Source organism: Arachis ipaensis, chromosome B03 (genome assembly GCF_000816755.2).
Source record: "Arachis ipaensis cultivar K30076 chromosome B03, Araip1.1, whole genome shotgun sequence".
Taxonomy (NCBI): domain Eukaryota; kingdom Viridiplantae; phylum Streptophyta; class Magnoliopsida; order Fabales; family Fabaceae; genus Arachis; species Arachis ipaensis.
Window position 1 is genome coordinate 102,199,392 of NC_029787.2, and position 12,539 is coordinate 102,211,930.

Here is a 12,539-nt window from a genome sequence, read left to right on the forward strand (position 1 = left end):
TGATAAAAAAGTAATTGGTTTGGTTTGGTTCGGATTTGTATTTTTTGTGCTTGTACCCGAACCAAACCAAACCGATTAAGAGCGGATTGGTTCGGTTTGGGTAGCGGGTACCCGATGACTTTGAAATTCATAAAAAAAAACCAAATTGGCAAATTTTTATCTTAAAAATTTAAGAAATACAATAAACATGTAACATCAACAGAAATAATGCAAACATATTAAATACCAAATACATTAAAAACTAAACTCATCAAAATCCAAACATATTAATAGTAAATAATCTTATCTAATGAAAATATAAAAGTGCAATAAAAATATTAGAAGTTAAATACAAAAGTCTAGTGAATAATCTTTGAAAGAAGCTAAAACCAAAACACATTAAAATTTAAACATTAATGAGATAGGATTAGGGTTATGTTTGAAATTAAAAAAAAATTGGCAAATTTTTATGTTAAAAATTAAAAATTCAACAAATACAATAAACATGTAACATCAACAAAAATAATGCAAACATATTAAACACCAAAGACATTAAAAACTAAACTCATCAAAATCCAAACATATTAATAGTAAATAATCTTGTCTAATGAAAATATAAAAGTGCAATAAAAATATTAGAAGTTAAATACAAAAGTCTAGTGAATAATCTTTGAAAGAAGCTAAATCTAAAACACATTAAAATCTAAACATTAGTGAGATAGGATTAGGGTTATGAGTTAGAAAACACATAAAAAGTCATATATATATATATTATTTAATTAATTATGATCGGGTATACGGGTTGGTTCAGGTTCCGCGCCACCAAACCGATACCGAACCAATCATCAGCAAATGTCATTGGTTTGGTTCGGGTTGGACCCGATTACCCGTCGGTTCCAGAACCAATTTGATTGGTTTGGTTCGGGTTCGGGTGGGTAATCGGGTACCCGCTACCCATGCTCACCCCTAAAAAACCCTAGCAGAGCATAATGACCCTTGAAGGGATGAAAAAGTAATATTTTGTTATTTTATTTATTTCTCTATTGTTATTGTTATATAAGCCATTTTTGGATCTTGACAAATTTTATACCAAAAAATTATGATGACATTGATTTATAAAGAAGAAAAAAACGTATTTGTTATTGAAAAGTTGATATCTATATTTGAACTTGAATTTGTTCATAAATTTTAATTTTATAGTTCTTTGATCTATTTCTTATTCAACAAGTTTGATTAAAAATAAAACAGTAAGATTGAAATTAATTAAAAAGACATATAATTTTTTATAGTACATTATGACATCACCAAAGTTTGGATTCTACGTCTTTAAATCTCTAAATTTTTGAAAACAATTATTCTATAACATTGCAATATTCACGTAATAATTGAAGTCTAATAATAATAATAATTTAAAGTCTTATAATAATAATTAAGTCAATTATACCAAAATACGTATTTAAAGTCTTATGACATATTTTTTTATGCGGGTTTAACAAACTGGGTTCGGGTGACCCGAGTTTTAATTGGAATCCGATTTAATAAATTAATTGAACTATTTATTGAAACTTTTGATTTAACCGGGTTACAATAAAATTGGGTTAAATTAATCCAAAAATAGTCAAGTTTGGACCGAATTTTCGAGTCGGACCGGCTCAAGAACACCTTTTATCAAAGACTAAGCCTAGTATGATTACCTAAGAGACAAATATCTTTACCACTAATACACAGGCAGCTACAGCTTAACCTATTTAAGATCGAGTTTAAACGGGTCGGATTTAGGGATGTTCAAGACCCGGCCCGGCCCAGACCCGAGACATATTTTGTCTGGTTCGAGTTTTTTTTTACCCAATGTTATTTTTGGGTTGAATTCGGATTTTGTTTTGGATTACCCTTGGTTTAACCTGATTTTTTTTTTCGAATTACTTCGAATTGAATCAAAATAGACCCGTTGTCATTTTAAACCTAAGTCTAGGTCTACTTCAATCCGATCTGACCGACCCATAAACACCCCTAATCGGATCTGAATGCACTTGAAGGTATTTATTTCATAAGCCCAAGTAACATATGCATAACCCTAGGTAATTTATTATCATTTCCAAAGAACAATGCTTGTTCATTATTGTGCCCTCTATTGAGTGGAAACTGGAACCAAGGGGAAGGAAGAGAGAAAATCCAGAGAGAAGAGAAAAGAGAGAAGGGGACTTTGTTTCGATAATTGCCACCATAAATCTTTTAATTCGGCTGTTTTATCCCTCCTCCTCGTCCTTTTGTTGCCTCTGCAGCTATATATGTTTCTAATTCTCTTCGTTTTTTGTTCGTTCGTTTCTAGCATTGAAATCTTAGCTCTATCTTGCAACACCGTCAATGTTCAACATTCCCAGATTCTAATCTCAATCTCAATCTCGGCTCTCTTGAGGCAACCACATTCATCTATCTCGACTCTCTGCTCCAACCACAGTTCTGTGATGCCTTTAGAGACCATAGAAACCTTGATCACGAGGTAAATCTTCCAACTGAACCCGCCAAATGTTCACACCCGTTATGCCCTTTTGCCAATTCTATGAATCCAAATCACTGTATAATCTGTGTCAATATTTGTTCTATATTGGGCAGCTGTCTCTGTTAATTTTGAATTGTGAGATCAACGTTTAGAAAATGGCAAGCTAGGATTTGTCGTTGTTGTTGCTGCTGCTGTTTTTATGGTTGTTAGGGTTTCTTTTGGCCAAGAGATATAAGGCCTTTAAGAAAGGAATCAACGTTCATGGCAGGATGGTCAACTTGGTCAAATGGGTCGTCCTTAGATTTCAATGAAGTTGAGATATTTGATGTATGTAATGGTAATGACTGTAGGAATCTAAACGATCACAGTGATAATGATGACCATGACAAAGTTAAAACCTTGTTTGATGAAGTTTTTCCGGTTTATCTAAAGGAGAGTTGTTCTCGTGGCATTGTTCGGCCTATGCCGGTTTTGCTGGGTGATGGACAAGCAGTGGATTTGTACAAACTCTTCTCTCTTGTGAAGGAAATAGGTGGATATGATTTTGTGTCAAGAAAAGGATTGTGGGGTTATGTGTCAAAGGAAATGGGTTTGAACCACCAAGTTTTGGCATCGATGAAATTAATTTTTGATAAGTATCTGAATGAGTTTGAAGAATGGCTCAGGAAGACTTTCAAAGAGAAGAGTTTCAGAAACGAAAATCATGGGCGTGATTGGGGTTTTAAGTCATTGCTGTTAGAGCTAGAGAAAGAATTGAGAGGCCTATTATCTCTAAACGTAAAGGATAAAGATGACGGGCTTGCAAAGATGGAATCAAATGGAATAAAAGAATATATTGATTTGGTTAACCACAAGGAAGATCCAAATGTATTGGACACCAAAACTCAGAAAATAAATACATATGAGGATGTCCAACACTCCCATGTTGATGATGACGAAAAAGCTTGTAATGGTGTTAAGGAATACTCTGTCACCTTGAACGCGTCAATTGCTGAGAATGGAGTTGGCTCTCGCAAGCGCAAACGGGAACCATTATCTGGAATGCTGAACTGGGTTAGGCAAGTTGCAAAGCATCCCTTTGTTCCTTTACAGCAACCATTACCAAAACCATCAAAGTGGAAGGAGTATAAAGGCAATGACTTTTTCATCCAGTTACTGAGGGCAAGAGAGGCTCGGTTGGTGAAACCATGCGCACAACCTAACAATGAAACACCTTCTTCACAGGTATAATTGCAATGCACACAATGATTTTATCCATAGTATGTTTTCATTTCTTCATATCTTGAAGTGAATTGGTACATTTCACGTGAATGATCAATTATCATTGTACTTATATATGTCAAGTATTGTGGTGTCCTTATTCTGCTTACATGTAGGTATATATGATCTCAATCTGTTAGTTTCTTTCCTGTTCAGACAATCTCAGTATGGCTAAAAGTCAACAATTCAATATAAAGTTATACCAAAATTGGATGGAATTGGCCGAGCCCGCGAATTTTACTTGGCTTGATTCAATTCAAATTTACAGCACTAATCTCTAAACTTTTTAACCCTCCATGACTGGATGCAATGGCATTGTTTAAATCATGTAACCAACCCCACCTAATGGAATCAGGCTTTGTTGTTATATTTGTCATTGTTGTTTGTCACCTTTTTTTCGTTCAGTAACTAGTACAAAAGGGAACATTTGTGTTAATTTTCCATCAAGAACTTTAACTGCAGTATAGAGTTTGCTAAAAAAAAGTGAGGCGTTAACAAAATTTTTGTAACTTGTGACTTGCTGGTCACGTGTCCTTGTCATTGAAACAGCCTTTTTTGCTCATGGGGGTAGGTTATACACATACGACCTTCCACGAAGCTCTGTGCACTAGGATCTTAACTTCCGTTAGGGATGTGCATAGAAATTACACCAATACTATTACCATAGCTTTTAATCAAATTTGAATTCGAGGATCTCAGTTTTCCATGTACAGGTTCAAGCGAAAAAAGCCAGCTGTCTTTCCAATTACAAGTAATATATCTTTAAATGGGTTGGCTTCAGATATAAACTGCTAGATCTATTTATGTTGTTAACATTTTTAATGTACTTTAATATACTTTTACATTAAAATAACTAGTTTTGAAACAAATTTCAAAATTTAGTTAAAACTAAGTTCTCATTAATTAGAATATTAAAGCTCCTAATTGCACCTAAGACGATTTATCCAAATGAGAAGATTGGTAATAAAGTCCTACTAAGTGTAAATGACATGAAGGATATGAGTTAGAGAGTTGCTTTTGGAAGCAGTTAGGTCTTGATGTGTATCTTTTTAATACTATGGTATGTCCTTGATCATGAATTCTTTAGGGAATCTTACTTTTAAATTTAATTACTGATAAATGGTTATGCATTTATTATAGGATACAAGATTTTAAATTGGAATGTTTAAATTTATGATGCTGTTGCATTTAACTGTATATTTTACAGAAGCAGAAGATGTGCCCTGATATGTACGAGGATCACGTTGCACCTCGTTACCATTCTTCTCCAAGACTGAGATGTAGTGAAAGGCTGCCAGCACATGTTAAATCTCGCACATGCTCTTGTTGCAATTCAGGTTCTGCCAATGGGAAAAAATTAACAAGTTCAGTCAATACAGAGGCCGAAAATTGTTTCTTGCATAAAACAACTGCAACAGTAGATTCATCGACTGCAAGGACAGTGATTGAACAGTCTGCAAATGATTTCCAGGAAAAGCATGTTTCTGTGGGTCCTCTTTATCAAGCAGATGTCCCAGAATGGACAGGTGAAGTTTGTGAGAGTGACTCAAAGTGGTTAGGCACTCGAGTATGGCCTCAGAAACATGACTTAGATCTTCCAAGTGAAACGGATCTTGTAGGGAGAGGAAGACAAGGCAATTGTGAGTGCCATTTTAAAGGTTCTGTTGAGTGTGTTAGATTTCATATTGCTGAAAGAAGGATGAAATTGAGGCGTGACCTGGGTTCTGCATTTTATCATTGGGGGTTCGATCGCATGGGTGAGGAAATTTCACTTCAATGGACAATCGAAGATGAAAAGAGATTCAAGGATTTGATGAGTCAGAGTTTTCCATCTCAAAACAAGTGTTTCTGGAGCAACAAATCAAGATACTTTCCAGACAAGACAAGAAGGGACTTGGTGAGTTATTACTTTAATATGTATCTTATTCAACTAAGAAGCTATCAGAACCGTGTGACTCCAAATAGTGTTGATAGTGATGAAGATGAAGTGGAGTTCGGATCTTTTAGCGAAGGTTTTGGGATGGGAGCTCTCAAAATCCCAGGTTCCAATTTCCTGGAGTGTTCACTGAATAAGCAATGCACTGATTTAGATTAAAGACAACATTGGAGTAAAAGATTTTGATGCAAACGGGTCTGAACCATTTTGAGGTCTAGGAAACATTTCTGTGGTTCAATGCTTTCAAACACTGGAATTTTGATGTCATACAGAGGGATAGAAAAAACTTGGGCTTGTTCTGGTGTTTTTGATTACCAACTATGCAGTGCTTATTGGCGGCTGCATTCTTATTCCTGTAAAACTAGTCTTGTAGTCTGACCGTTGGGCAAACCCTTAGCTTGTTCTTGCTGTAGATGGTTACAAGTTTGGATAAAGTAGGAGCATTGTGTTAGATGGTTGATGATCAATGTATTTCTAAGAGAGACATAATGCGATTAGAAGAGAAAAGAACATTGTGATTGTAAGGGATCAACCATATCTTTAGTCTGGATCAATGTATTGATTCCTATTTTTACTTTTTGGTTGGATTGGGCATTTGAGTTTTGTTTCAACTATAGATTTTCTTCTTCTCTTATTTATTCAGCTTTTCTAAATGTCACATTTAAATAATAATAAAAAGTGATCCCCATTGACCAGCCAGACTCAACCTTCCTAATCTATTGGTCAGCAATAAATCTTTAAACAGAGTTTTTGCGATGAATTAGTCTCTGGCTTATTGGGCTGAGAGATTCTATGGAAAAAAAAAAAAGAAAATGTGTAAAAGTAAAAATTGAAAAGATTTAATAAATTTTTGTCATTCATGAAACTAGGTCAAGTGACAAAAGAATGGCTCTAGTTCCAGCTGAACCCAAAGAAACGTGTAGATTATATTAGATTATATGTTGAAGAGCATCACCGAAAGTGCGAGCTTTATGGATATATATTCTGTTCCAAGTAACAATGTCGCAACTCCCAAGAAAAAATTACTGCGCCATTTCATATGTGGTGAGTGGTCACAATTTCTTTTACCCTGCTTCCTTTTTGGGTGTGACTGTGGAGTAAGCCTCTTTCTTCCTATAAATCTTTATTCTTATTATTATTGCTTCTTTCCTTTCTCACCCCTGCACAATTCAGTGATTCACACACACTCACTCTGTACCCTGTCTTCTCCAAGCAAACGTCGAGACATGGACTTGATGAAACTGTCTGTAATTTGTTCTTTTTGTTTTCGATTTCAGAAAAGAGTTTTTTGTGTAAAGTTGTTATCTTTTCTCATCTGGGGTGTTGGATTGATATGCATCAGGATGATGAGTGATTACAAGGTGGAAATGATGAACGATGGCATGCAAGAGTTCTTTGTAGAATTTCGCGGACCAAAAGACAGTAATTTTCTTTTCTTTTATTTCTTCACTTTTTGTAAATTTCCTCACATTAATCTGGAGATTCACATGGCTTTGTAGTTTGTGTCTCTATGTGTGTTTTAAGATCAGCAGTTCAAACAGCAGCTACTGAGTTTTGAATTAGGCTAGTGCACTGGGGTTTGTAATTGTAGAGAGATGTTGCAGCATTCTTTCTCCTCAATGAAGATGAATTTTATTAGGATCTATTATGTTATCTACTAGTTAACTTTAAAGGTGCTCCACACTGATTTTTTTTCCCTTCTCCTTTCTTCTGCTCTTATGGAATCATGTGCAGGTCCCTATCAAGATGGTGTGTGGAAGATTAGGGTGGAGCTACCTGATGCTTATCCTTATAAGTCCCCCTCTATTGGTTTTGTAAACAAAATTTACCACCCCAATGTTGATGAAATGTGAGTTTTTCACAAAAGTCCAAAAGTTTCATTGTTTGTGTCCTGTTTAAGCAGAATCATTGTCCTCTGTGGAACTTGTGTTGGCTGTTGCACAAACACTTTGCAAAGCTCAGTGGCTAACTGATGCTGTTTTTTTTTTAGGTCTGGATCAGTTTGCTTAGATGTTATTAACCAGACCTGGAGTCCCATGTTTGGTAAGTAATAGTGTCATATCATGCTTTACCTTGCATATGTTGGTGTTAAAATGAAATTTTTTTAGTGTACTTACCTTGCTTGATAGAGCCACCACCTCAATATTCTGTAATCATTTTTCTTATTTCCACTCAGACCTTGTTAATGTGTTTGAAGTGTTTCTTCCTCAACTTCTTCTGTACCCGAACGCATCAGATCCGTTGAATGGTGATGCTGCTGCCTTAATGATGCGAGATCATGCAGCATATGAACAAAAAGTCAAAGGTAATAATCCTTGTCATGTTTCTATGGTATAACTCTAGAATGCTTCCTCAACACTGAGGTAATCTGTCACTCTACCATAAGTAAGAGCGTTTCTTCATTATCATTGATTATTATTACACTTGTCCTAGTTTAAAATGCTAGAAGATTTCAGGTTGGGATTTGTGCTGGAGCTTTATCATTTTTCTTTCTTTTGGGGTTGCTACAAGAGGATTTTGGTTTTTAGTATTTCAGTGTCATGCAGATTTTTTGCTTTGTTGTTTAGTAATGGTAAATTGCATGACCTGTTTTGTTACAATCCTTAGGGATCAATGCATAATGGGTCTCAAATGGAGATCTCTTGCTCCAAATATCTTGTGGTAACATATAGCTTTGCTACTTATCATGCTATTATGTTGAATCTGTTGTCGATCATGGGACACGTCGTTAGGGATGATATGTGTTGACAAGTTCTAGGTTATGAGTTCCTCATCAAATTAATTCATCTTTAAGTTGCTGTTTCATATTACTGCTACTCTCTTAGTGCTCCCTTTCACCGACATAAAAAACGAGTTCTAAACTTCTAATTACAATGAGAGCCAACATCTTTGTTTTCGCTTTGTTTGTGGAAGCGGATATGGTTTAATACAACATTTACCATTTAACTACTATCTACCAAGAATACATCCTGAGCTACAAGGGCAATGATGAAAGATGCCAACTGCACAATATCATTGGCCATGTTTGTCATTCGTTCAATTTCACAGCTTCTCATTTAGTATTTCGCACCAGTATAATTCTAAATTCTAGGACCCTGCATCAATTGAGAGAAAGACTGAAAAGACGAATATATCAGTCTAATGTCTACCCAATCCCAATTTGTTACTCTATTCTATGTACATCTTCTTTTATATGTATATTAATCTTGAGAGAATCCATGAACAGAATATTGTGAAAAATATGCCAAGCCAGAAGATATTGGAGCTACTCAGGAAGAAAATTCGAGTGACGATGAGCTAAGTGAAGAAGAATATGATGCCTCTAGTGATGACGCCATTGCGGGGGAACCTGATCCTTAGATGTTCACTCACATTACCTGCATTATTCACTGTGTTGCTTGTACATGATTTGTTATTGAGTAGTGGAATTGAAAGACACAAAATCTCAAGGTTGAAGGGAAAAATTTTAACCTTTCTTTCTATTCCATGGACCATGTTGGTTGTGTAAATTGATTTATGATTCAGATAATTACTTTTTCTGATATAAGGTTACAATTTCTGAACGTTCATCCTGGATTTGCATATCAATGCATTTATTAGAGTTTTAATTAAACTTGTTCTCTCATTCTCCTTTCTTTTAAATTGAGTCGAAATGGTTATATTTAATCTTGGAATTTAGCCGTTCTCTGACTGTAATCATTACTTTATTGAATTTATGACATAAAATAATCAATAAATGCAATCTTATAAATAAAACATAATAAAAATTATGGTTGATTATTTCAGAATGAAAAGAATCACATAAACCGATAAATTACTATATAGTTCAAAACAAACATTTAAAGCACATTCCCATAGCATAAAAATTATGGCCACTAGAATGAGATTGTGTAATGCACATATTCAAATAAATAATAGTAATTAATAAATATTATAAAATAATCGAAAAATATTTTGTGAAATAATGAAACTTTAATCATAGGAAAATATACATNTCTGTTGATTCCTATAGTTTTACCTAATTTTTAATTAGATTTCTATATTTTTTTTTTCTTTTCAATTAGGTCCTATACATTATTTATTTTTTCAATTTAGTCAAAATCGTATGAGATAACAGAATATTCTGTTTAAAAATCGAATATTCTCGTCTTTGAATTAAAATAACTAATTAAGCCCACTTCCATTTTTTCAAAATGCCAAAACTACCCTTAGCATTTTGCCCCAAACTTAATAACCCTAGGCAGTGCTTTCTCTCTGAATCCAGTGGCGTTTCTCCACCGTTCATCTGCGTCGTCGTCGTTTTCCTTGGCGGCGTGAGAGTCGGTCGTCATGTTTGATAATGGTGAAGAGAATGGTGAGGATTGAAAGCTGTGATGAAAAGGGTTATTCAATTGTGAGCATAGATTGTAAGGACCGTCCAAGACTCATGTTTGATACCGTTTGCACCTTAACGGATATGCAGTACGTCATTTTCCATGCTTCCATTAGCTCCCATGAAGCCTATGCATTTCAGGTATTTATATATGATTCTCCTCAGTGATCTTAATGATGAATTAACTAGTTTAATTATTTTGGAATTTGTTTATATATAGGAGTATTTCATCAGGCATATAGACGGATATGCTTTGAACACAGCAAGCTAGAAAGAAAGAGTAATTAACTGTTTAGAAGCAGCCATAGAACGCCGGGTTTGTGAGGTAATTAATTAAACTCCACCAATTACTCATAATTAATTAGGTACTTAAGTAATAAACAATGATTATTGAAATGCAGGGAGTTAGGCTAGAATTGTGTGCAGACAACAGAATAGGGTTGTTATGCTTATGCATCATTGCATATTATAATAGCTTAGTGCTGATGTAAGTTCTAGTTTCTAGTTTCAATTCAGAAACTATTCCTAATTTATAATAATCTCCAGAAGTAGTTCTATTAATCACATGGATGAAATAAACTTACAGTTGATGCTACTAACAATGAGGAAATAAAAGACTTGGTAAAGACTTAGTAAAGCAATTGATCAAGCTCTTGATATTTCAGAATTTCTGTTAAATATGAACAAGATGAACTCATTAAATTCCATACTTCCAGCAAATCAAGTTTTACCACAAAGAAAATCACAAAATGGCTAAGAGGTTTTATTTTTATTTTGTCATTTTCAACTTATATATGAATTACTATTTCCGTTTTAAAATAACTATGGTTAATTCATCCAAATTGGTACCAAATTTGTACAGGGATTTAGTGTTGATTTTTTGAATGCTGGAAACCTCAAATCTCTTAGTCAAAAAGAACTTTTGAAGTGTTTGAATTTATTAGGACATCAATTGTTCATTTTGTGGAACGAATTTTTGAAATTTCACAATTTTGCTTTCTCATCTTGTATTATTATTAATTTGATGGTTGATTCTTAAATAAACATGTATGATTATATTTGGTCCAATGATATTCACTTGTTGATATTGTTTGACATGGTTTAATCCATGAATGTGCGGAAAAAATTTTGGACTGTTGTCATATGTCTTGTTTGAGAAAATTATGTGCAGAGAAAATTGGTTTTTTTTGTTTGAAAAACAATATAGAAATTCTTTTTGTAAACAATTTTAGTTATTACTTTTTCACAAAGACGATCCTGCCTTTGTTCCGAAAGCAGGCTAGCTATTATGCTTTGATTGAAGCTTTTGGTGGAAAGAGCTATCTTGTTGCTCTTTCAGAATCCTTCTAGGTCGGATACCGGCCGATATCAATGTTATTGTTGATCCCTATGCTAGTTTAAAGAGTGGGAGGCTGCAACACAAGAATTGATTTTCAGATTATCTGTATTATATTAAAATTACATTTTCTATGGTTTTCGTTTTTAGATTTTACATTTCAATAACACAAATACATAATAGCCTTGAGATTTTCTATGGTTTACAAATTATATTCCATGAATCCACACAAATGTAAAATGTTACATAATCATAATGAATACTTGAATGATAAAAGCTGAATTTTATATATACTTATTACTACTATTTCTGTTTTATTTTATCCATTATTTTTTTTTTTATATGTTCTTAAAATAAGGTATTTTAAAAGTCAAGAAAAAAAAGAAGGTATTTTTAGTACAATTTGTATATCAATAAGCAAAAGAATGATAGTGACAAAATAAAAGGGATTATAGGAATATTTTTCATGTCGTAGAATCATTAAATAGGGATTATAGTAATATCTTTCATTGAATATTTATAACTTTACTAAATTTTCAATTAGGTCCATATACTTTTTTTTCTTTTCAATTAGGTCCCTAAGGGTATACAAGTAATTTCACAATTCACTAACATTTTTTTGACGTTTAACGTTAACAGGGATTAAATTGAAAAAAAAATAATGTGTAGGAACCCAATTAAAAAGAAAAAAAGTATAGGGATCTAATTGAAAATTTGGTGAAACCATAGGGACCTGCAAAGTAATTAAACCTATTATATATTTGCATATAAATATTTATATTATTTTATTTTTAATGTGTATTTTATATTTTAATATGTATTTTATGGAAGTAATTGTTTTGTTTGTGCACGTAGTATCATTGTATCTTTATTAATTTCTATTACAAAATTAAAACTTCATATATTTATATTATCAATTATTTTAATAAGTACAAATAGATTGCATTTTTATTGGATAGAACTAAAATATAAATATTAAAATAAAATAAAATAACATTAGTTGACTATTTGAATCAGTTCAAAGTTAGCTTTTTAAATTAGCAATTATTACTTCCAATAATTTTTTAGATGTGAATTGATTTTTTAAGTATTTTTGCTAGTAATTTTATATAATACTTTTTTATTTTCTTATTTTAAGTATCTTATAACATGCAAT

At 33.1% G+C, this 12,539-nt stretch overlaps 3 protein-coding genes across 5 annotated transcripts; all 3 read left to right on the forward strand.

Annotated features, from left to right (window-relative positions):
* On the forward strand, positions 2,044-6,303 carry LOC107630772 (AT-rich interactive domain-containing protein 2). Its single transcript, XM_021119150.1, has 3 exons — positions 2,044-2,479; positions 2,593-3,703; positions 4,947-6,303. Exons 2-3 carry the CDS (start codon positions 2,741-2,743, stop codon positions 5,832-5,834), a joined length of 1,851 nt encoding a protein of 616 aa, XP_020974809.1. The 5' UTR covers positions 2,044-2,479; positions 2,593-2,740; the 3' UTR covers positions 5,835-6,303.
* On the forward strand, positions 6,700-9,260 carry LOC107630773 (ubiquitin-conjugating enzyme E2 4). Of its 2 annotated transcripts, none has more exons than XM_016334001.2 (6): positions 6,700-6,719; positions 7,018-7,097; positions 7,410-7,524; positions 7,666-7,718; positions 7,852-7,980; positions 8,902-9,260. In XM_016334001.2, the coding sequence occupies exons 1-6, from the start codon at positions 6,715-6,717 to the stop codon at positions 9,033-9,035; spliced, it is 516 nt and encodes a 171-aa protein (XP_016189487.1). In that variant the 5' UTR covers positions 6,700-6,714; the 3' UTR covers positions 9,036-9,260. The 2 variants fall into 2 exon arrangements, with proteins under 2 accessions (XP_016189487.1, XP_020974810.1); XM_021119151.1 differs by lacking the exon at positions 6,700-6,719 and adding an exon at positions 6,876-6,918.
* On the forward strand, positions 9,875-10,725 carry LOC107630774 (ACT domain-containing protein ACR3). 2 transcript variants are annotated; one of them, XR_001618394.2, is made up of 3 exons: positions 9,875-10,188; positions 10,268-10,372; positions 10,449-10,725. XR_001618394.2 is itself a non-coding variant. In XM_016334002.2 (2 exons), exons 1-2 carry the CDS (start codon positions 10,015-10,017, stop codon positions 10,316-10,318), a joined length of 225 nt encoding a protein of 74 aa, XP_016189488.1. In that variant the 5' UTR covers positions 9,879-10,014; the 3' UTR covers positions 10,319-10,342. The 2 variants fall into 2 exon arrangements, 1 of the variants encoding a protein (XP_016189488.1); XM_016334002.2 differs by lacking the exon at positions 10,449-10,725 and having other exon boundaries at positions 9,879-10,188; positions 10,268-10,342.